The 26038-nt window shown below is 39.7% G+C and overlaps 1 protein-coding gene across 2 annotated transcripts in view; it reads right to left on the reverse strand.

The window, feature by feature from the left end:
- Positions 1–26038, reverse strand: part of TRAPPC9 (trafficking protein particle complex 9) — a 742651-nt gene that overhangs the window by 548578 nt on the left and 168035 nt on the right. For both annotated transcript variants that reach the window (XM_030546427.1, XM_030546428.1), the window contains exons 16-17: positions 22179–22331; positions 10841–10965 (exon numbers count right to left, since the gene is read on the reverse strand). In XM_030546427.1, coding sequence (XP_030402287.1) covers positions 10841–10965; positions 22179–22331 — 278 coding nt within the window. The remainder of the gene's footprint in view (positions 1–10840; positions 10966–22178; positions 22332–26038) is intronic.

The following is a 26038-nucleotide window of genomic DNA, read 5'->3' on the forward strand; positions in this document are numbered from 1 at the left end:
AAGTAGACCTTTGAGATCTGCCATGAAAAATGCCATATAAATATTAAATATCATTGGGATTTTCAAAGGAACCAAAGAAAACTGAAAAAGGCAGCCTCCATTTTTAAAAGGATAATGGAGCTAGCTCATTTAATTACCATTACACCAAATATTGTAAATAAAAAGCACATTAACCAAACTTGTCAGGATTGTATCTAGAATGAAAAACTTAAGGAGGGAGGGGAAGTCAAAAATGTATTTGAGCCTAATTTTGAAAACACACTGAAGGGAAATGAATATAATGTCATCAAAAACGAACAAACAGACTGTTATATTTGGACCCAGCAGAGAAGGATATAGACAGACACATAGGGAGCTGATAGAAACACAGCTGCGGTCTATGGATGTAGCTGAGTTATTCTGGCAACAAAACAAAACAGTGAGGCTATGCCTGAATGATCACAGAATGCCTAACCATTTAAAAGGACAGGACATCACATTCCTCCTTAAAAATACTTGCCAAATAGATCTACATTATTATTTAAATGGCTAACTAAAAACACTATGTAACCTAACTAAAGTCATGGGTGGACTACAGCAGACTCCTAAATTGCAAGGGATTATTCTTCCCTAGAACAGCAACTAAACAATGGATAAATTTTTGCACTTGTTTGGGATAATGTGGTGATGGTAGTGCAGCAGTGTACTGAAAAACAAGAACAGTCAGGAGTGAAGAATCAATTGGATCTTGTACAGAATCAACTGGATCTGGTACCAAAACATCTCCCAACAAACTGCTGAAATAAGGAGCTGTAACAGAGGGAGGTCCGATAGGAGGAAGACAAGTCCTAATGTAACATCTATAGACTCCGATATTTGTCAAGGCTGCAACCGGTCCATATGCCATTTCCATAAAGTACCATCCGATAGGTACACCACAGAAAAAGGCCCCATGCACTCCACCAGTTGAACAAGTATCCATTTCACTCCACAACCATAGTTACAAGCCCATATTAAGTCTCCTACTTGATAAGGAGTCTCACATTGTTGGTCGATGTGCAGACCTTGGGTTTTGGCAACATCAGGATGCAGCAGGCCCAACAGATACACAAAGATCACTTAAAGAAAAGAGTTGCAGGAGAAGCCTGGTTAGTAGCATGTGGAGTCTTCCCGTACACAAGCAAGAAATAGTCCAATTCCTACTGATGACTCAAGAATTGACTTGTTAGCGTTTAAGGCATGCTTAAGTGTTCGTACAAAGCAGTGCACAAGTGCATTTGTACCATAATAGTATAGAGAAACATGTCGCTGAACTTTGGGTAAAGCCAAGATTTTCTGAAATACTTCTCAACAGAGTTGAGGTTCATTATCACTCACCAACTGTAATGGTACATCAAATCAGCTAAACAAGGTACAAAGATGTCTAATGGTCTTGATAGCTGTAGCAGAAGTCATTCTGAAAATGTCTAACCATTTCAAACGGACATTGACTATGACCAAAATCATATAATCTTCTAAAGGTCTGGTGGAGTCCACAAATACATGTCCAAGGAATCTGAGGCCATGACCAACGATATAGATGAACTGGCAGGTTTCTTGCTAAATTTGCTGACATGTAGAATAGCAATTCACTGTCCCCTCATGTCTTTGTCAATTCCCGGCCACCACTGCTTAAATGCACACTTGCGTTCTTTAGTCCAGTTCTATTTTTTCTTTGCTTGTAAGGACTCATGTAAAGGAGACAATAACCTTAGTAGACAAGCAGTCCTAAGAATAAATGTAATGTTACATCTTCACTACCCGCCGTATCAGCGGGTAGCAATCGATTGCTTGGGGATCGATATATCGCATCTCATCTGGACGTGATATATCGATCCCCAAACACGCTTACATCGATTCTGGAACTCCACCAACACAAACGGAGTTGCGGAGTCGACATGGGGAGCCGCGGACATCAATCCCGTGCAGTGAGAACGGTGAGTAATTCGATCTTAGATACTTCGACTTCAGCTACGTTATTCACGTAGCTGAAGTTGTGTATCTGAGATCGATTTTCCCCCGTAGTGTAGACCAGCCCATTCTGTGACAAGTTCTCTGGTGCTTCAAAAACTGCCTTCTCTTTCATTGGTGATTTCCATATGCCCCAGGCATGAATTACACATCCAAGGTATTCAACTGAAGGTTTGAAAAATTCATCTGTCTCGATGTACCCTCAAGTTAATGGTCTTCCTAACGTTGCACAACAGCACCCATATTCCAAAGATGATCCTCTTAATCCTTTCTTGTAACAAAGATGTTCTCCATATAGCACTGAACTCTGTTCAGTACCTTCAGGATCTTATCCATGGCGTTATGGAACACTCCCCTTGAAAAGCTCTTCCAGAACTTCACTCCTCTAATGGTTAGAAACCTTTGTCTAATTTCAAGTCTAAACTTCCTGATGGTCAGTTTATAGCCATTTGTTCTTGTGTCCACATTGGTACTAAGCTTAAATAATTCCTCTCCCTCCTTGATATTTATCCCTCTGATATATTTATAAAGAGCAATCATATCTTCCCTCAGCTTTCTTTTGGTCAGGCTAAGCAAGCCATGCTCTGAGTCTCCTTTCATAAGACAGCTTTTCCATTCCTCGGATCACCCTAGTAGCCCTTCTCTGTACCTGTTCCAGTTTGAATTCATCCTTCTTAAACATAGGAGACCAGAACTGCACGCAGTATTCAAGATGAGGTCTCACCAGTGCCCTGTATAATGGTACTAACACCTCCTTCATCTTTACTGGAAATACCTCGCCTGATGCATCCTAAAACTGCATTAGCTTTTTTAATGGCCACATCACATCAGCAGCTCATAGTTATCCTGTGATCAACCAATATTCCAAGGTCGTCCTCTGTTATTTCTAACTGATGTGTCCCCAATTTATAACTAAAAGTCTTGTTATTAATCCCTAAATACATGACCTTGCACTTTTCATTATTAAATTTCATCTTATTACTATTACTCCAGTTTACAAGGTTATCCAGATCTTCCTGTATGATATCCCGGTTCTTCTCTGAATTGGCAATACCTCCCAGCTTTGTGTCACCCACAAACTTTATTAGCACATTCCCACTGTTTGTGCCAAGGTCAGTAATAAAAAGATTAAATAAGATTGGTCCCAAAACCGATCCCTGAGGAACTCCACTAGGAACCTCCCTCCATCCTGACAGTTCACTTTTCAGTGTGATCCATTGTAGTCTCCCCTTTAACTAGTTCCTTATCCATCTTTCCATTTTCATATTGATCTCCATATTTTCCAATTTAGCTAATAATTCCCTATGTGGAACTGTATCAAATGCCTTACTGAAATTGAGGTAAATTAGATCCACTGCGTTTCCTTTGTCTAAAAAATTTTTATTACCTTCTCAAAGAAGAAGATCAGGTTGGTTTGGCACGATTTACCTTTAGTAAAACCATGTTGAATTTTGTCCCACTTACCATTGACCTCAATGTCCTTAACTACTTTCTTCTTCAAAATTTTTCCCAAGACCTTGCATACTATAGATGTCAAACTAACAGGCCTGCAGTTACTCAGATTTCCCTTTCTTAAAAATAGGAACTATGTTAGCAATTCTCCAGTCATACAGTACAACTCGCATTTACAGATTCATTAACAATTCTTGCTAATGGGCTTGCAATTTCATGTGCCAGTTCCCTTAATATTCTTGGATGAAGAGTATCTGGGCCCCCTGATTTCATCCCATTAAGCTGTTCGAGTTGGGCTTCTACCTTGGATGTGGTAATATCTACCTCCATATCCTCATTCCCATTTGTCAACCTACCATTATCCCTAAGCTCCTTATTAGTCTCATTAAAGACTGAGGCAAAGTATTTGTTTACATCAGGGGTCGGCAATCCATGGCACACGTGACAAACATGGCACGCGAGCTGATTTTGAGCGGCACGCAGCTGCCTGCCGCAGTCCTGGCCCCCAGGCCCACTCAGCGCCCCCGCTCACCGCTCTCCCCTGCAGGGGCAGGAGGCAGAAGCTTGGTTCTGCGGCAGACAAGTTTCCCCCTCCCCTGCTTCTTCCCCCAGCATGATGCTTTCCTGCCCCAACCCCTCTCCTTCCCTGCGCCAATCAGCTGATGGCTGTTGCGAGGGGGCAGAGGAAGAGCACCAGCCTGCACACAGCTCTGTAGAGGAGACAAAGAGAGGTAGGGGGGACGGGGCTTTGAGGAAGGGGGTGGAACAGGGCATATCCCTTCCAGCCTCCTGCCCTGAGCCGCTCAGGGCAGGGGGCTAGGAGCACCCCTACGAGCCAAGCACCTCAGCCCTCTGCCCTGACCCCCCTACACACACACAGCATTCTGCCCTGCACCCTCCATATCCCCCAGCCCTCTGCCCTGACCCCCTACACTCAGCCCCCTGCCCTGACCCTTGAACCCCCCCACACACACAGCCCTCTGCCCTGCACCCCCACAGCCCAATCCCACTGCCCTGACCCCCCCACACACACACTCAGCCTTCTGCCCTGCACCTCCTATACCCCCAGGCCCTCTGCCCTGAATCCTCCCCACTCCAACACACACCCAGCCTTCTGCTCTGCATCCCCACAGCCCCAGCCCTCTTCCCTGACCCCTGAAACATGACCCCTCCCCTCGATCTGGGGTCCCGGCCCCAGATCCTGCTCAGCCCACTGCCGGCCTAGGTGAACAGAACCCCAGGCTGGCAGGGAGCTGAGCAGGCTGGCGGTGTAAGATCAGCATTTTAATTTAATTTTAAATGACGCTTCTTAAACATTTTGAAAGCCTTGTTTACTTTACATACAATCGTTTAGTTATATAATATAGACTTATAGAAAGAGGCCTTCTAAAAACATTAAAATGTATTACCAGCACGCGAAACCTTAAATTAGAGTGAATAAATGAAAACTCGGCGTATCACTTCTGAAAGGTTGCCAACCCTTGGTTTAGATATGAACCCTGCCTAGAATATCCTTAACCTCCACTCCATCCTCAGTGTTTAGTGGTCCAGTTTCTTCTTTCCTTGTTTTCTTCTTATTTATGTGGCTATAGAACCTTTTACTATTGGTTTTAATTCCCTTTGCAAGGTCCAACTCTACATGGCTTTTGGCCTTTCTCATTTTATCCCTACATGTTCTGACCTCACTAAGGTAGCTTTCCTTGCTAATCTCTCCCATCTTCCACTCCTTGTAGGCATTCTGCTTTTTCTTAATCACCTCTCTGAGATGCTTGCTTATCCAGTTTGGTCTACAACTCCTGCCTATGAATTTTTTCCCCTTTCTTGGGATGCAGGCTTCTGATAGTTTCTGCAACTTTGACTTGAAGTAATTCCAGGCCACCTCTGCCTTTAGATCCACAAGTTATTCAGTCCAATCCACTTCCCTAACTTAATTTCCTTAATTCTTTAAAGTTAGCCCTTTTAAAATAAAAAACTCTAGTCCCAGATCTATTTTTGTTTATCCTTCCATCTAGTTTGAACTGAATTAGCTCATAATCACGCAAACCAAGGTTGGCCCCTACAACTATTTCTTCTGTGAGGTCCTCACTACTCACCAAAACCAAATCTAAAATGGCATCCCCTCGTTAGTTCTTCAACTACTTGGTGAAGGAATCGATCAGCTATCGCATCCAGAAAAATCTGAGCCCTACTATTACTAGCACTTATTCTCCAGTCTGTATCTGGGAAGTTAAAGTCTCCCATGATCACACAATTCCCATTAGCATTTACTTTGTTAAAAACATTCAAGAAGTCTCTATCCTTATCCAAATCAGATCCCCGCAGTCTGTGGCACACCCCAAGCACTATTTCAGGGGAGGCTCTAGTAGCTTTCTGTCCCAATATGATTTTTGCTCAGACAGACTGTCTTATCTATTCCATCACTTCTTATTTCTTTACAGTTAACCTCATCATTGATATACAATGCTACTCCACCACCTTTGCCTTTATTTCTGTTTTTGCTAAACACCACATAGCCTTCAATACCTGTACTCCAGTCAGGATTACTATTCCACCATGTTTCTGTTATCCCTATAATATCCAGTTTCACTTCTTGCACTGGTAGCTCTAGTTCCTCCATTTTGTTCCCTAGGCTCCATGAATTAGTGTACAAACATCTTAATTTTTGCCATTTGGCTTCACTGACATTCTTTACCCGATTAGGCACAGACATTCTACCACCAGTATCACCTATTAGACTGATGTCTACACTACTCTTCCTCCTTATGTCCATTCTCCTACCCATGGCTGTATTCTTTCTTACTTTGTTTTCTTCCCTCTCAATGTTAAATTCTGGCATGGAGATTATCTGGACATCTCCCCCAAATTCCTAGTTTAAAGTTCTCAATCAGTTGTGCCAGCCTCCATCCTAGAAGTCTATTTCCCTCCTTACTCAGGTGAAGTCCATCCCAAGAGAACAGTCCTCTGTCCATGAATGCTTCCCAGTGGCCATACATCCCAAAGCCCTCCTTATAGCACCACTGCCTGAGCCATATGTTGACAGCCATAATCTTGTCACACCTTTGTTGCCCTTCTCTAGGAACAGGCAGAATCCCACTGAAGATCACCTGAGCCTTGATTTCCTTAAGCGTCTTCCCCAGTATGGCATAGTCTCCCTTGATATGTTCCAGCGAGGATCTAGCCATATCACTCGTTCCCACATGAAGGACCATCAGCGGATTCTTTCCCGCTCCCGTTAGGATCCTTTTCAGCCTCAGATCCACCTCTCATATCTTAGCACCCAGCAGACAGCACACCCTTCTGTTCTCCAGATCAGCCCTAGTTACAGGCTTGTCTATTCTTCTCAGTAAGGAGTCCCCAATAATGCAGACCTGCCTTTTCCTGGTGACAGTGCAATTCTCTGGTCTATCTCCTGTTCCCTCTGGCTGCAAGTCCTCCCGATTTCTATTGTCCCTTGCAATCCTCCACAACCCATCCAGTATCCTCCTGGGGCTCATATTTGGTGTTGTCTCCATTGACTCTTCACCTCTTCCTATAGGATGAGCTGCTCTTCTCTTCTTCCTTGCCCTCTCACCTTCAGCGACCACCTGCTGTGCCCCTTCATTTTCCAACTCTGCAAACCTGTTCCTGAGTTCAATTCTCCTTCACTGGCCCGTCTTTTCCTCTGCCTGGTTCTCTTAGTCACATGCTTCCACCGTCCACTTTCCTCACCCAGCAGTCTCCCCTCAGAATTCTTTGGTCCTGCTTCCATCTGCAAGTCTGAGCTTTTCCCTTCAGCCTCCTCATGTCTTTGCTCCATCATCTGCTCGAACCCACTTCTAAACTCAACCAGAGCTTCCACCTGCATCTCCAGTCCTCGGATCTTGTCTTCCACCAGCTCTATCAGGCGACACTTCATGCAGATACCCCCTCCAGGATCATCTATATGCCGCAGTTTCCACATCCAGTCATCCTCATTGTGTCTTTCACTGCTGCCTCTGTATCGGTCATAGCCTTCCCTCCTAAAACCTGTTAGTCCAGGAAACATAAACCAAACCAAAGCAAACCACCACCACCACCTACAGCAAAACAAACCCCCGACATACACCAGACCACCAGCAGAACACCACCCCCCTCCCTTCACTGTCTATTCCTCTGTCTAGGTCTCTTAGTCTCCCCCGCAACCTCCCCCTGTAAACTCCCACAAACTCCTCTGTTTACAGCTTTGTTTCCTGGCTCCTGTGCCGCTGCAGCTGTCTATGCCGCTGCCTGACTGGCTGGCTACCTTTATAGGACCTTAAGCAAAGAAGCCCCACTCCCTAATCAGGGCTCAGCTTCTCTCCCAGCACATTGCCCCTACCAGCCTCCACACATATAACTACAAAATACAATACAATGCTCTGAGCAGGAGGTTGGACTAGATGACCTCCTGAGGTCCCTTCCAACCCTGATAGTCTATGATTCTATGATACATACTAAAAACTAGAGTGTGTTGAGGACTAAATCTACTCTACAAAAATCTCTAAAATGCACATTAAGTCCTAAATCTCAATATATTATGCCAATTTGTTGCCACTGAAATATTTCATGAGAACATGTCATTTTCAACAAATCTTTTTAAGGAAACCTGCCTGGTTTTCTGCCATGTTGCCTGCCCACATACCCATCTTCCCAAGCTGCTGGGGAGCCTGTAGTCCAGTGTGCCACAGCCCCCAGCAGTACTCAGGTCCTCAGCTGTCCACCTGATGGACTTCTGAGGAGCCAGAACTTCTCCACTGGCCAATTCCCTGGGCTACCTGGCTTCAAGGGAAAGCAAGCAGCTGGGAAGCTAGCAGAAATGTGACAAAGTGGGTATTCGCATCTGACAAACTGGGTATTCACCCACAAAAGCTCATGCTCCAAAACCTCTGTTAGTCTATAAGGTGCCACAGGATTCTTTGCTGCTTTTACAGAAATGTTAAGAAATTTCCATTTCAAGACTTCCAAAATTGAATTTTTCAAACATTTCCTGTCTGTGGGAAATTTTGCTTCTCATGGGATGGACTTTCTGGGTTCCCATACAACTCTGTTAATTACACGATTGCTGAACATCTGACTGGTTTAACTCCAGAATGTTTGCACAATCATGCTAGTAATTTGCAGGGATGAGCATTTGGAAAATCACTTACTGCTCAGAATCAGACTTGCAATCTCATAAAATAAATTGGAAAAGAATATTTTATCATCCCTCACATTGTCACTAATACTACCTAACTCCACTAACCGATTTATTTCTGCATGTTAACAGAGAAATGGTAAAGTGCATTAGTGATGTCATAAACAGACAGTTAAGGGTTAATGTCTCTTACCTGTAAAGGATTAAGAAGTTCACCTAGCCTAGCTGACACCTGACCAGAGGAACCAGTGGGGGGACAGGATGTTTCAAAAGGAAGGAGGGAAGTTCCCTTTGTCTTGGTCAGTTTTCAGTGTCAGCCGGAGTGGAAAAGATCAAGGAACCAGCCTCTTATCAGAATAGCAAGTTTTAGAAAAGAATAAATAGATTTATATTTATTTTCCTTTGTGACTTTGTCTTTGTGCAATTAGAGGAATAATCAAATTGGGGATTCTTTTGTGTACTAAGTTTTGCCCAGGGGAACATCCTGTGTGTTTTGAATCTGTTGTCTGTGAGAGTAGCCGGTATGCTAATTTCTCCCAGAGGTTTTTTCTCCTTTTACCTTTCTTTTCTTTAATTAAAAGTCTTATTTTCGAGAACCTGATTGATTTTTCCTTGTGTTAAGATCCAAGCATATTGGATCTGGACTCACCAGGAATTGGTGGGGGAAAGAAGGGAGGGGGTTAAATTCTCCTTGTGTTATGATCCAAGGGGTTGGATCGGTGTTCACCAGGAAATTAGTGAAGTCTCTCAAGAATACCCAGGGAAGGGAGTTAGTACTTGGGAGTGGTGCCAGCAAAACCAGATCTAAGCTGGTAATTCAGTTTAGGGTTTCACATGCAGGTCCTCATATCTGTACTCTAAACTCCAGAGTGAGGGTGAAATCTATGACAAGTGATATTAATGGTCTGAAAGAATCATCTTTTCAAACATTATCTGATTATTAATTGAACAGAATTGTAAAAAGCTCTGCCATAGGAAGAGAGTAAATTCAGATACAAAGTAAGGTTTTGAGAGAGAAATGTAGAGCCTGAGATTTGTTATAATAAATTAGGCCTGCTGAGCAAAATATTTTCAAGTATATAAAATAATTAACTGTGCTAGTTTCTAATGTTATGGTCTAACGCAGGATGTAGATCCCAGGTAGAAGATGCACCAGATACTAAACTAACATTACATTCAATCTTCACCAAAAGACTGAGAAGAAAGACCATTTAACAATTAACTTTAATATGATTTTTAACTTTTCAAATGCAAATTTAAACTTAAAAAATAACGTTATTTCATTCAAACTAAGTAAATCTACAAAGCTAAAACCAATACCTAAGTGAGACTCATGACCATAAGAAATCTCAGGTTCCACATTTTAGTTTAGTTTTATCCATGTAATTTTACATCATGGAAAATACATAGGATGACATCCCCAGAGCCAGAAAAACAAAAAATAACTTGGGAGTGACGGTCCAGAGTGACATCCTGAATTTACTTTGAAATGCAGAAGAATGAATATAAAGAATAAAGGATATGATATAGAAATTGTCCTACTTTTGACATCTCAATTACTTTTTAAAAAAAATTGGAAGCAAAACCTGAAGAATACTGCTCAACTATTATTTCACTGCCTGAAGGCACCAGTCCAGTAGTTTAAGGCTTTCACAGCATATAGTCTATCTTTACCCATTACAGTTGCTTACTCCAGGGCAGAACCTCTTATAGTAAACACAAATAGTGTAGCTTCTACCCACTTAAACACTGACTCATACCACTACAGTTTCCTATTTTTAAAACTGACATTCACTGAGCTGTCTCCTGATTATTCCATCTTATTATTATTTACATATCAATAGCAGGCTTCACACCTTCATAGCTGTCTGTAAAACAAGACCCTGTTCCTGAAGCAATTGCACTCTCCTGACAAGTACGTTTTATCTAAATGAACTAATACAAGCTCTTTACATCCTCTCTGTATTACAGGTCTCAATTAAAAAAGGCTAATAAGGGGGTGGAAAAATAACTTCATGTGTTTTCTCTACTTGATAGTGTCCCTTAAAGAAGTTCTGTGCAGATAGCTTCAACTTCAGTTTCATTGTAGAATTTTTAAAATACAGAACACAAAACCTAAGACTATAGTTCAAATAATACATCTTAACAACTATGTAAAGAAAATATTTGCCTGTCAAAACTCCTCTTCCATATCTTTATTACAAAACAAAATATAATGCAGTGCACTGAAGGCTGAACCATTCACCTACTTCAATACCGCTACCTTACCTTTACGTGACTGAAGTCACCAACTTTGCCGCTTTCAGTTGCATTGATAGGTTTGCTGTCTACTCGTGGTTTCACAATCTGTCGAAAAGGACTGGAAAGCGGAAGTCCACTAATACTTATTCCATCTAGAAAAAGAAAAGGATCAGAATTTTTATTTTGTTTTCTTTTCAAGTTCTAAGTAATATTCCAGATTCCCTAGAACTAAAATACTCCTAACACATCATCAAATGGAAAGGAAAAAATCAGGGAATGAAGCATAACCTCTCTCTCTCTGTGTGTCAGAAAGAGTTTAAAGAAAAGATGCAGTCATGATTTTGATCCTGATCCAATACTGACTAAAGGCAATAGAAAGCCTGCCATTGACTTCAATGGGCTTTGGATGACATTATCTATTTAACTAAATCAGTACATTAGAACTCAATGAAATCCACAAGAAAGGAGGATAACATGAAAAGGCACAAAAGAAGGTTTAATAAGTGTCCCCCAAATTTAAGGTTAGACTGGTGCTTATTAAATTAAATGAGAGACTCAAAAGATGGGATTTCTTCCCTAGCGATTATAGGGGAAAAAGGCAAACAAATGGTTAACTCCTGCAGAATAACTTCTAATATTATGCCTGAGGAATCCCTTTTCATGTCTGTTTTAATAGGGAGCATGAAATAATAGCTTGATGATTTCTACAGATTACTGATAATGGGATCTATAACAGAATAGGAATTTCAATATATGATCATTTATACAGTAATGCAAATGCAAAATGGAAAGCTAAGTTGTGTACTGTAATACTCATCTCAAAACTGAATGAGAAGTACACAGAGTCATTGTCAACTTTATATTTTACTAGTAGCCAGTATATATGCGTATGTACAGTAATCAAAATAAACGTCAACAGAATTTTTGCTACTACTGTAATAAACTCATGTGCCTTACTGAAGGGAAAGAAAAACCCCATGCATTTTAATTGTAATTTTTTTTTCATTCTATTAAAGACCATACACTAAGCAAAACCTGCTAAAAATATATGGGAAAACAACTCTCAAGGGAGACAAAAAAAGGTCAGAAATGCAGGAAACTTCATGTGATGACAAATATATTTACCATGCAGCAAGCAGCATATTCACAACTCAACATGCAGAGTTTTAGCTGAATAAGTATCACTAATGCTAAAAGTTGGAAGAAAAGAAAATTCTATTTTATTCCCTGGTAGTGTACAAAGCAACAAATAATTTCATATACCCATTAAATCCAAAGTGAAGCTAAGACTTACCACAAAAGCCATTTACACCAAAGTATTGGAGTACTATGAAATGAATATATCCAGCAAACCATAATAAAAAGGAAAAACTGCAGTCTTCTCATGTGAAAGTTTGAAAGTAGTGTGCTGACTGAGTGTTCCAGCTAGTGTGACCAGATGTCCTGATTTTATAGGGACAATCCCGATGGTTGGGTCTTTTTCTTATATAGGCTCCTATTACCCCCCACCCCCATCCCGATTTTTCACATTTGCTGTTTGGTCACCCTAGTTCCAGCATCAATAAAAATACTATCTTATTAGTTACCAATTTAAGGTGAACTGGTGTACTTTATGTACACAGTTCTGATGTGTAAACAGAGTATAACCCACTGCAGCTTCTCTGAACAAGAATCTACCATAAGATCCCATGATCTGGTAAACACATTGCTATATTTTAACAATAGAAAAACTGACAAAAAAAGTTTCTACATTTGGCTCTTATAAATTTCACACTTTCTATTTTTCTCACATTTTAAGAATTTACACTTGCCATTTTTATGTACAGGCTATTCTCTCTACGGCTATACACTTAATTGGATAAAATAAAGAGCCATATGCTGAGTCAGTGCCAAAGTCATTCTGATATTCTCTCTCTTCAAAAGTAACCTCAGTTGAAATTTACTTGTCATATCAGAAACCTTATTTCCATAAATAAAATTCAGGTCTTTGTCTGCATACAGGTGGCATGACTCAAAAGCTGAAATCAGGAAGAAAACTGCAGTATTCAATTTGCATGCTCCACTTAGGTCCCATTTCATAGGTATTCTGTTGAGGAACTATGAGCGTTTCACTGTTTTACGGTATACCTCACCCTATGCATCCTTCCCCCCCATAACATATCTAAAATCAGATCCTTCCACTCCTCACAAAGGGCCACAATATTTGTCCCTGCCCTGATTCTTGATTACTGCTATTTCCATATGTGCTTAAGAGCTAATCTTGTAGAGGAATGTGTACTGTTCTCTGAACCTGATGATATATCCTGTCAAGAACAACAATGAATGATGAAATCAGATATTTCAACATATTCCTCTTGGAGAAAGCCTGATCTTAATGTACCAGTGTCAATGAAACAAGAAGATTGGATAGTTATTCTAAGGACATTAGTCAGCTTCACATTAAACCAAAGGACTTCTTAAGAATTAAACCAATAATACAGCAATTTTTGTTATGGGACACATGAAATAATTCACTAAGCCTTTTTAAACCAGACCACAAATTCTGCACATTTATATAACAGGCCCGCTAAGTAAAACTCCTTCCAAAGCAGCTAAGATGCCTGCAGTCACTGGATTAGAGAAGTCTCCATCTCTGAAGCTATGCCAACAAGGACTGAGGCTTCAGGTCAGGATCCAGACAGGTAAATTTGTTATGTGTGATCAGATGTAATAAGATTGTCAGGCCAATAGGAATAGCCACTGACAGTTGTGATAGATCTATGAACCAGATCTGCCTCCATATGGAGCTATTAGAATAATACAATTTATGCTCTTCCTAAAATTGATTAAGGAACTTGCTATCTAAAGGAATGAAGGAGGCAGCAAAGCAATTTAAAAATAGAAAATCTGAAAGCAGAAAACCTTAATTTTGCATATTTTTGTTCCATTTGTACATTTTATTTTTCTAAAGAAAGGCTGATTCTTATTGATTGGTAACCATTAAGACATGTTAATTTGCAACTAAAATTTAGTCCTTTTTGCTAGCCAGGACCGTACACTATATATCCACATTTATTTGAGCAAATATATAGCTTAACTTACATTTATTACAGGTTCTTAATTTTTACATATTTTATTGCTAAAAATGATAAACGATTGATTTATTTATTTTCTAAATGTGTAATCTTTTACTCGTGATTTGTATCAAACTATTTGGATGGAAATGAGAATTCAAGTAAAAATGCATAAAATAAAAACATTTTTTATCATTTAAATAAAACTACCTTGAATGTGCTGAGTAGATAAGAAAAATGTTTATTAAGACATGTTTTGCATTTACGGCCAATTTATTAAATCAAGGAAGTATTATCTGTAGTTAGCGAATTGAACTGTTTTGTGTCACCATGTATTTCAAGATTTTAGAATTAGTAGATCTCACACCTGGTTTTATTCATAGATTGAAGAGGAAAACTGGCTTTCCTGCTTTTTCAAAGTTTCCCAACTTTGAATGACTTGGTCACTGAACTGAACTAGATGAAAAAACGAAAATGATGAAAATATTCTCAATGCACCCACAAAGAGGCTACTGCTGTCAAAAACTGGTTTAGCACTTGTAGCCAATGATTTTAGTTTATTATTCATTTATTGTGTAATGTCATGATTAATTAATATGATTATATATTAATCATTGTATGCAGTTAAATTGAAGGATTATAGAAGTATGAGATTGATCAGTATTTAGAAGGAAAAATTATGCATTAGACATCTAAGGCCTGGTCTACACTAGGAGGTGAGATTGATCTAAGTTATGCAGTTAACACAGCTGAAGTCGATGTACTTAGATCGACTTACCGTGGTGTCTTCACTGCGGTGAGTTGACTGCTCCCGCTCTCCCGTCGACTCTGCCTGCGCCTCTCACCGGCTGGAGTACAAGAGTCAATGGGGGAGCACTCAGGGTCGATTTATCGCGTCTAGACTAGACGCAATAAACTCGATCCTCACTGGATGAAACGCTGCCCACCGATCCAGCCAGTAGTGAATACATACCTTAAGTAAGGAGGGTTGAAATGGAAGACCTATAAGCTGAGGCCTGTAAGATTTTAGCTTAGCTGTTTTAGATAAGAAATGCTGACATAAGTAAATGACTTAAGAAGAATATCTCGATGCCATTCGATTAGGGGAAAAGAGGTACTAAGGGGTGAAATTACTAAAAATTAGCCAGAAGATTAATGTTAAATCTCAAAAATGCTTTAGAGGCACATTTATCTCTAACATGTATCTTAACCACAGGATACAGGTTGTATGTCAATGCTAATGAGAATAAAAGGAATTACACACAACCTACAGGAATTGGGGTACCTTAAGTTTCTAGGGGACACCAGACCAATAAGGAAAAAAGAGGGCTGACACTTTCATGCACATGCACAGAATGTAGGTATAATTAAAAATCACATCATAAAAAGAGACTGTCCAGACTGGGAAAACTGAGCTTCCTATGGGAAAACTCGAACAGGAAGTATCCCTCTGCTGATGATCAATCCATGAGAGACCCATCGGACCCTAACACTATCTAGGAGGATGTATGTATGTCTGTAGCTATAATTGGTGTATGGATATATTTAGAAAATTGTCTATACTGTGACATTCATAACTTTGTTGGTAATTTTAATAAAATTAATAAAAGATAGTAGACCTTGTCCTTGAGATTGATTGTATATGTTACTTTCCTATGGCTTCATGTGTGCATATGAGCTCTAGGTCTAAAACAGGCAGAGATAACTCTGTTGAACTCGAGACTGTAGCCACCACAGCCAAACCCTCAATGGTATAATATATCATCACTAAAATTAACTTGAAATAAAAATAAAGGCTACATACTTCAACAAACCTGGTTCCAGGTTCTTAGCCAGAGACTTACACCAATCCAATGGCTTGACTTTCTTCAAAACTTCAATAGCAAACATGTACTGCTTAATATTGTTTTGAATTTAAACTATTTCAGTAGATAAGTAGTTTAGCCCTTAAAGTGTCATAATTTCATGTTTAGTTTTCAATAGAAGGGTGCCAATTTCAAATTTAACTTTGAAATAGGTTTTTTAAATGTATTTAAATTACATTAAAAATCTGATTTAAATAAAAACTCAATTTTTATCCACACCTGCAGCTCCTGAAGTGATAGTATTTCACAAGAACCTTATATTTCATTATAAGTCCTTGTGGTGGCAGAGAAAAGGTTGAAAACATGTCCCCCACAGTACTCTAAAGGTTCAAAAACCTGATGGCAAACTTTTTTTAAAAAAAAAAAAAAAAGAGTCTGAAATGTATTATCTACTTAAAAATCTCATTACTTTAAGCCAATCTCATGATTTTTGGGGGGCCTGACATGATTTTTGGGACCAACAAGATTGGATAACATTTATTTGATCATTAGAATCTTATTTAGCATATTTTATTTGCCCACTCTCTGCTCTTTACTTCGGTCTCTCCTTACAGAGAAACAAATATAGCATTAGAATCATGGTCAAATTTTCAAAACCCCCATATGTTCAAAATTAAGCAGGATCACTTCACCCAATGTTAGTGTTATAAATAATACACAATATGCACACAAAAAGTTAGACATCTCTTAAACAAAAAATAATTTGCACAACATGTGGTATGAGAAGGGAGGAAATTTCTTAGTACAGACATTCTTAATGCTATAATCTCTGAAATGAAAGATATTTGTGTCTCTGGCTGCTGGCAACTGCAATATAGTAAAGATACAATAACTGCAGGCACAGTACAAGATTGGATTATTTAAAGTGAAAACTAAAATAGATGCTAAAAGAAAAAGAGAGATTTCTGTTTCTCAGACTCCTAAATGTGCCCAACATAATACAAATCTGACCCAGATGGTCATTAGAAGAGCTTTGTGTAAGCTTGAAAGCATATCCCTCTCACCAACAGAAGCTGGTTCAATAAACGATATTACTTCACCCATCTTGCTTCCCAGACAGTCAGTAACAGGAACTCTATCACATTTTCCCATGTTTCTCACATCCATGTCTCCACAGAAGACAGACTGTTGGTATACCTTTTTTGGTGGAGGCTAATGAACCATTTCAAGCACAAATGCCAACAGTTAGTATTCATACCATCAGCCTCTGCTCAAAAAGGAATATCTTGGGGTTGCCTTGAAAATTGGGCTGCTGCCCCAAATTAGCCCGCAACCAGATCAGTAAAGCTCACTCTGCATTCCCCCAGCTGAATATTAGTGAAACAACTCTATGTCTAAAAGCTATCATCGCTCAAGTGCTGACAACAATTCTGTAATGCCTTAAAAGATTCAGACTGCCCACCAGAATTCTGCTGGCAGATCTCACCTACTGAGGCAGATTCTTTTTCTGCTCCACAAAAAAGAATTTTTAAAATGGAATTAACCTTTACTACCGGAGAACAGGGCACACTTCTGAACTTTAGGCTTCCTTAAGGCAAATATGTAATCATTTGTCTATGATGAAACAGGAGGCCCTTTGTTTACATCTCTTGACCCAAAGAGGGAATTGATCATCAAAAATATCTGGGTTCATGATATGTAGAATTGTGTCATCTCAATTACATTTGAAAGCTACAGAAACTTTTAGGGGAGGAAGAGTACGGACAACTTATAGGGCTCAAACTGTCTCCCTTTGAAAAGAAGAGTTCATTGTTTATGGAAGAAACTATGAACTCTGAGACACAATACCTTATCATTCTGATGGATCAGGAAGGGGTACCTATGAAAACACAGCTGCTACAACTCCCTCGTACCAACGCAATGTGATAAACAGGGAGTTTACTTTAACTGACAGCAACAACAAGAAACTGAAGCTAGTGGTTCACAGGGAAGGACTGCAAATCACATGTAAATGGACAGCAGTCAAATTTGGACTACAGACACAGACCACTGTCCAAACAGCCATCACCAGAAGTTCTGAAATGAAGCAAAGATTGGCCCAGGCTTCCTTCATTTGCATAAAATTTGCTCAGGCCTTGGGACTAAGGGCCTGGAAACAAAATGACCAACAAATCATCCATCCTCCCTGTTGAAGGAAAAGGCTGAGGCAGGAACTGTTGAATCCTGGAAGTAAATGCTGGCTATGCAAGTGGAGTCAGTGAGGGGGCTTTGGCTGATGCTCCAGGAAAGAGGATTGGTGGGATGGGATGGGCTCCATCTACCAAATACTGGGAAGACCATCTTTGGACATCGTCTGGCTAACCCAATAAGGAGAGCTTTAAACTAGATCTTATTGGGGACATTTTGGGTGACAAAAATCCGGCTAATCGACATCTAGGCTACAGTAATGAAAACAAGGGGAAGGGGCCTAATTCTGGAGATGGGACTAGAAACCACAACTGCATTGAAAAGGCAAGAAGAAAAACTACAAGACATTCTACAAAATCTCTTTGATATCTGTATATCAACACAAGTAGTATGGGAAATAAGCAGGATGAAGCAAGAGTCCACCAGATAGCACTATAGCACAGAAGGCATCAGTTTTCAGACAAATATCTCTTGGGGATTAAAAAACCTCTGGTTGGCCCAGGTCAGTTGACTCGAGCTCTGGGGCTAAAAAAACTGCTAGGCAGATATTCAGGCTCAGACTGCAGCCCAAGCTCTGGGATCCTGCGAGGGTGGAGGCCACGCTGCATGCCTTTTATCCCCATGTGGACATACCCTGGGTGTCCCTGTCAAAAAGGAAGCAAGAGAAATGTATCTCCTCAGAACTGAAGAGTTTCTTCCTAAGTGCTTTCCAGGAACTTTATTGGCAGTCCTCATCAGGACAGAACAAGAACTTTTGGACCCCACTTCTATGACAGAGTCAAGATGTTTCAATGACAACTCCCCACTGACAATTATTTTTGAGACCTGTCAACTAGCCAGTTCTTAATCCATTTAATGAACATTAATAATATTATGTAATGCTAATTTTTAATTATCTGTACAGATACCTTTATCAACCAAAACTGTAATTCCATCAAAAAATTGAAATCAGGTTTGTTTGACAAGATCTATTTCTTCAAAAGATCGATTTTGAACGCATGCAAATGGGAGCTGAATTCTCTGATCTATTCTGTGCATGTCCACTGGAGCTCATGGTGAGAGATTTAGGTAGCTACAATGAGCAACGATTCAATAGTTTGATGAAGCACCATTAAAAACTGTTTAGAAAAATTCATTCCAGTATATGTTTAGTAAATACTGAGTTGTCTAACAAGTAATCACTGCAGTCTTCCTCAAAAGAAAAATCATACAATCCATAACAGCATTATCTAAAGATCTTCTCTAGCAGGAGGTTTATCACCAACACACACAAGTAAGGAACAGCAGCAGCAATTTGGACTGATGTTTTAATAAACAAATCTTGTAATAAATTAAATTTATTAATGGATTATTGCAACATAAACAGTCTATAATTTCTCCTTTTTGTGTTCTCCCTATTACAAACAAATAGTGTGAAGAGAAGCAGTTTCAGCAGTAAATGAAAGAACAGTTGAAGACACTGCTAAGGACTTGACTTTTCTTTGTTTAAAAGATAGAAACACTTGGATCGTTAATATTAATTTAGAAGGAAAAAAGAATGCATTTATTGTAGCTACTGGACTAATAAAAGCCAACTAACTTTTCCAACTCTCTATAATGCATTACTTTTCCTACTCCAGTGTCTCACATGCTCATTAAAAATGTTAACTACTTGTCACTATTAGTTTTAAGAGCTACACTAAAATTATAGTAGCATCTGGAAGTGTTGCTCTACCTAGTTCATGTTAAACTGGTAGTTAGGCTAATAATACTCTGAATGTATATAGTGCCTATCATCCAAAGATATAAAAGTTCTATAGAAATGTTGAGTCTATCACCATCCTCTTTCGTAACAGAAGAGAAGGAGTTGTGACTGCTTACTCCAGGGCTTCAATTAATCCTTAATCTCCTAACAAGCACTACTGTTTCACCAAAATAACAACGTAAAAATGCTGTTCTAAGGTTTAATTTGTACAGGCGAGTATAATAGTGCCATATAGTTCAGATCAATAATCCATCCAAATCCATTATCCTGTCTCTGCTGGATGCCAGTACCAAAAGTTTTTTATGCTGCATTCTCATCCCAGAATAGATTATTCTAGGAAGTTTTGTAAAAGAAAACTCAGAGGAATTTTAAAGTTACTGTTTTGAAAGATTACCTGAAGTTCCCTTGTGAAATAGAATCATAAGTGCTTGGCCTTGTGTTCTGTTGAAATAACCAACTGCCTGGTAGGTCCCATGGCAAGTTACAAAAAATGTAATAGAAACCATCTTAATTTGACTTCATAAATAATACTACCAAGTTTTTACACAGCACCTTCCGTCAGTAGATCTCAAAGAGCTTTACACTATGCTTACCTACATTAGCCTCATTTTAAAGATGGTTAAACTGATACACAGGGAGGAGAAATTACTTGCCCAAAGTCATCACCCAGCAGGCCGATGGCAAAGCCAGGAACAGAAGCCTGGGGTCCTGAATCCCACTCCAGTGCTCTACTCACTAAGCCATGCTGCCTCCCCACAATAGAAAAGAGAAGGGATTAAACTGTAATTAAAACAGTTTTATAACCCACATAACTGTTGATGGAAGGGCTGGGGTTGGGGGAGAGAAAGTTATTGTCAAGCCCTGCCCAGCAGCACCAGAGAGTCAGAAAGAACTGGTGTAAGGACTATAAACACTGCTTAAAAGAGCCTTTCATTACATGACTGGCTGAAGCACAGTTTATCTTATACGATGCTTACTGGGCCTTTTGGACAACACCAAAGCAAGTCCCAGTTCTCATACTTTGTACATTAGAATGGAGTGTCAAAATGCTACGCACAAAGTGACAAATGAAAAGTAAGAGCAAATGCAAAGTACTACCCTTAGAAAGAAATAATCAACAGCACAAATACAAAATGGGAAATGACTGCCTAGGATGGAGTACAGCAGAAAAGGATTGGGATTATAGTGGATCACAAACTCAATATGCATCAACAATTTAATAAATACTGTTGCAAAAAAGGCAAACACTTTGGGATGTACTAGCAAAAATTTTGTAAGCAAGACTCTACTCAGCACTGATAAAGCCGCAACTGGAGAATTGTGTCCAGTTCTGGGCACCATGCTTCAAGAAAGATGTGGACAAATTGGCATCAGTCCAAACGAGAGCAACAAAAATGATTAAAGAACAGGAGTACTTGTGGCACCTTAAAGACTAAGTACTTCTGTTCTTTTTGCGGATACAGACTAACACGGCTGCTACTCTGAAATCTGTCAAAAATGATTAAGACTCTAGAAAGCATGACCTATGAGGAAAAATTGCATTTGTTTAGTCTGGAGAAGAGAAGACTGAAGGGGAACATGGTAACAGTATGCAAGTACCTAAAAGGTCATTATAATGAGGAAAGTGATAAATGTTCTCCTTAACCACTGAGGACAGGACAAGTAGTAATGGTTTTAAATTCTAGCAAAGGAGATTTAGGTTGGACATCAGGAAAAAAAAACTTCTGAACTGAAAGGGTAGTTAAGCACTGGAACAAATTGCCCAGGGAGGTTGTGGAATCTCAGTCACTGGAGTTTTTAAGAACAAGATACACAAACGCCTGTCAGGGATGGTCTAGATAATACTTAGTCCTGCCTCCATACAGAGGACTGGATGAAGTGACCTATGGAGATCCCTTCCAGTCCTACATTTCTATGGTTTTATGACATAAGGGTAAATCCTGAGCATGATGAGAAGAGTTTTGGCCATGCTACTCTTGTCAGTAGCCACAGGGGCTCTATGTTAAATCTCACATATCATGCTGAAGATGTATCCCTAAAGGCTGCATGATACAAATTTGAAAACAGATATCAGTTCCACCCTCTGGTTTTCAGACAAAGATCATCATATGGAGGTTACGCAGAAATGTTCGCCAAAATAAAACACTTTACTCCAAGCAGAAAGGGAGTTTGTAACTAGGCTTGGAAGAATTAGATTTTCATCAGTAAAGGTCAATTTCACTGCACACACACAAACCAATAAAAAATATATGTCCATCTATAATAAATGAAATTTACATATATGCAAAGAAAGAAAAATACTGATTCAGAACTTAGAGCTTGATTCAAGGATATTTACTTTGCATATTTTGACAGGTAATGTAGACAGTTTGTGTTTCAACAGTTATCAAGTTGTAACGTCTTGAATCTCGAGGTCTACTATCATTAAATGATTGTCTGACCCCCATAGTGTCTGATCCCTCCTATAATTTTCCACAGCTGTGAAAATTTAAAATAATCTAAAATAATGCTTAAAATAAACTATCAAATTTATAAAAAATAAAAACCACATTATGCCAAGCCTATTTGTAACTTACCATCACTGAGGTCTTGCAGAAGGTTTTCTTGACAGGAGAAGTCCAGCTTCACTTTAATGTTTACATTAAATGTTGCAATCTTCCCAGGTTTTAGGGGAAACTGAGAGAGAGTGTCTTCTAGCTTCCAACTCAGGAACTCACCATACAGCTTTTCTATATTAAAAATGTATACATTATATATAAGCACATGTACAATAAGAGCAGTAAGTTTTAAACTTAAAACAAACTAGTGCCATATATGTTATATACCATGTACAGTTTATTTCTTTTCAATTTCTATTTAAATGTGTGAAAATATTTGTATGAAAGCATGAAAAATTAATGTTGACAGAACTGAGCAGGGCTGATGACACTGTGTGAAAGAAAAACATGTTTACCCAGGAAATCAAAATATAAACCTTATTGAAAAGAACAGCAATAAAAATAGTTGGATGATTGACATCAAATTACACACAGCATAAAATGCGATCTTCTCTCTCTGAAGTGCAGCCTAAAAGTGAACTAAAGTAATCTTCATACAGTACTGAATCACATAGCCGCCCCAACAAGGAAATAGGACAAACACATCATCTCATCTTATCACAAAAGTAAGATAAAACCAATTCCAAAGCTAAATCAGTCACTATTTCAAAGTGTCTCCAGTTTGGTGGTGAGGAGAGGGGTCTTTGTGTTGGGTTTTGGTTGGCTGGTTGGGTTTTTGTTTGTTTTAACTGGAGGCTCTGCCCCATAACTAGGTATCAAAATAAAAAGAGGTTCATGCCACTTGCTGTAGCTGACCAATATTTAGAGCAGCAGTTCTCAACCTTTTTCCTTCTGCGCACTCCCCTCCCTCCCCCCAACCATACTATAAAAATTCCACAGCTCACCCATGCCACAACAACTGTTTTTCAATAGATTAAAAGTCAGGGCTAGTGGGTAGCATGCAGAGTAATTGCCCAGAGCACCAAATTGCAGGGGGCTGCGCGAAGCTAAGTTACTCAGGGCTGGCTTCAGCCCAGGGTGTAGGGGCTCAGGATTCAGGTTTCTGCTCTGGACCACAGTGAGTCCATCGCCAACCCTCTCTCTAGTTTATTTTGGCAGATCTCCTGAAACCTGCTAGCAACCCACCCCCCAAGGGGTCCCGGACCCCTGGTTCAGAATCGCCAATTTAGAGTACTTCAGGACTAGAATATTAGTGACACTACAAGTCAGGATTAATTTACACTGGAAGATATTTGTGGGAGATTGTGCACAGCACTGGCAAACACCATGCACAGCTCTAAGCACTATGAGTTCCTCTCTTTCATAAGCATTAAACTGACACAGAAAATTATAGGAAAAAATTGAATATATTTCATTATGTTTAATATAAATGTGGTATTGAGATAATTTATATGAATTTATTTTACAATCTCACTAGCAATTAATTATGTTCAAGTTTGGATAATTAGCAATAAACAATACCAAGTAAATGGATTTCTAAAATAAACAAGGTACAATTCAGTTGGCAAACTACACAGCAGAGGAATTAAATATGACATATTATGCCAATTATGTGCTATGCTAAGTGAGCTCTGAAGTTCACCAAAATACTACAGTGATTTTTATTTCAGTTCATCCCTGTTGGTATCCTTGACATTACATTAAAAAACATGGCAGTATGTGCTATTAAAATTCATATAGAAACATCAAAAACAAAGGGTGGCTGTGCTGCTGTAGTGCAGATGCTCTGTGCAGACCAAAGAGCTCTCCAGTTGGCATAATTACTCCACCTCCCCAAGTAGTGATAGCTATGTCAGCAGGAGAGCTTCTCCCACCAACACAGCACTATCCACACCAGCACTTAGGTCTGTGTAACTTACATCACTCGGGGGGTTACCTTTTCACATCCCTGAACGACTTAAGTTACACACACTAGCGCTTACTTCAGGATAAGTCCTGACACAAAGAAATTGATCTGGATGAATGGGTTTCCATACGGGAAAGACAATGTACATGTTCAATTTACATGCATCTGAGGAAGTGGGTATTCACCCACGAAAGCTCATGCTCCAAAACGTCTGTTAGTCTATAAGGTGCCACAGGATTCTTTGCTGCTTTTATGTTCAATTTATGTAACTCGAAGAAAAATTTTATCCATTACTGTATAGATGGCCTTTGACTCCAGTGAAGATCCACCACAGTTTTGCTCCTGAGGAGGTACCTTGTTTGAGGAGTTGTAGGGAAAGAACATACACATAGGTGGTTGTGTCCAGGAATTAGACAGTTTGGGGAGGAAATAATTAAACAGATTCATCTTATGACAAACTACCAGCTTCCCAGAGATCTCTGACCTGCTTACTTAATACTCCAATAAAGGATGTACATTTTAAAGAGAAAGACAATTTATTTCCCTTGTAGGGGGAAAATGCGACTTCTCTTATGGAATTGTGGGTCAGTAAAATACGGACTGTCTTTGTAATGGAAAAGATGTCACACCAAGTACATATACAATAGACGCGCCAAAAAGAGGATAGATATTTAAAAATTTGGCCACCCTTTTTAGTGTACTATTAGGAGGAGAGCTTCTTATCCAGCAAGCCAGGTTCTTTGAATATTAACCTGATCCTGCATAAATAGTAAGTAATGTATGATATAATACATTAACGTTTTATTGTAACTTTGTCATAATAAAAAGTTTCAATACTACACCAAGGTCAAGGAAAGTGTGGGCTCCTTACTGAATGGGAGAGGCAACCTAGTGACAGAGGATGTGGAAAAAGCTAATGTCCTCATGCTTTTTTTGCCTCTGTCTTCACAAACAAAGTAAGCTCCCAGACTACTGCACTGGGCAGCACAGTATGGGGAGGAGGTGACCAGCCCTCTGTGAAGAAAAGTGATTCAGGACTGTTTAGAAAAAGCTAGATGAGCACAAGACCATAGGGCTGGATGCGATTGCAGAGCTATTGGCCATTATCTTTGAAAACTCATAGAGAGCAGAGAAGGTCCCGGATTACTGGAAAAAGGCTAATATAGCGCCCATCTTTTAAAAAGGGAAGGAGGAGGATCCGGGGAACTACAGTCCAGTCAGCCTCACCTCGGTCCCTGGAAAAATCATGGAGCAGGTCCTCAAGGAGCACTTGGAGGAGAAGAAAGTGATCAGGAACAGTCAGCATGGGTTCACCAAGGGCAAGTCATGCCTGACTAACTTAATTGCCTTCAATGACGAGATAACTGGCTCTGTGGATGAGGGAAAAGCAGTGGACGTGTTATTCCTTGACTTTAGCAAAGCTTTTGATACGGTCTCCCACAGTATTCTTGCCAGCAAGTTGAAGTATGGGCTGGATGAATGAACTATAAGGTGGATAGAAAGCTGGCTAGGTTGTCAGGCTCAACAGGTAGTGATCAATAGTTCCATGTCTAGTTGGCAGCCGGTATCAAGCGGAATGCCCCAGTGGTCGGTCTTGGGGCCGGTTTTGTTCAATATCTTCATTAATGATCTGGAGGATGGCGTGGATTGCACCTTCAGCAAGTTTGCAGATGACACTAAACTGGAAGGAATGGTAGATACGCTGGAGGGTAGGGATAGGATACACAGGGACCTAAACAAATTAGACGATTGGACCAAAAGAAATCTGATGAGGTTCAACAAGGACAAGTGCAGAGTTCTGCACTTAGGACAGAAGAAAAGGACCTAGGGGTTACAGTGGACAAGAAGCTGGATATGAGTCAGTGTGCCCTTGTTGCCAAGGCGGCTAATAGCATTTTGGGCTGTATAAGTAGGAGCATTGCCAGCAGATCGAGGGAGGTGATCATTCCCCTCTATTTGGCATTGGTGAGGCCTCATCTGGAGTACAGTTTTGGGCCCCACACTACAAGAAGGATGTGGAAAAATTGGAAAG

This window comes from Gopherus evgoodei, unplaced genomic scaffold, assembly GCF_007399415.2.
Source record: "Gopherus evgoodei ecotype Sinaloan lineage unplaced genomic scaffold, rGopEvg1_v1.p scaffold_44_arrow_ctg1, whole genome shotgun sequence".
NCBI lineage: Eukaryota > Metazoa > Chordata > Testudines > Testudinidae > Gopherus > Gopherus evgoodei.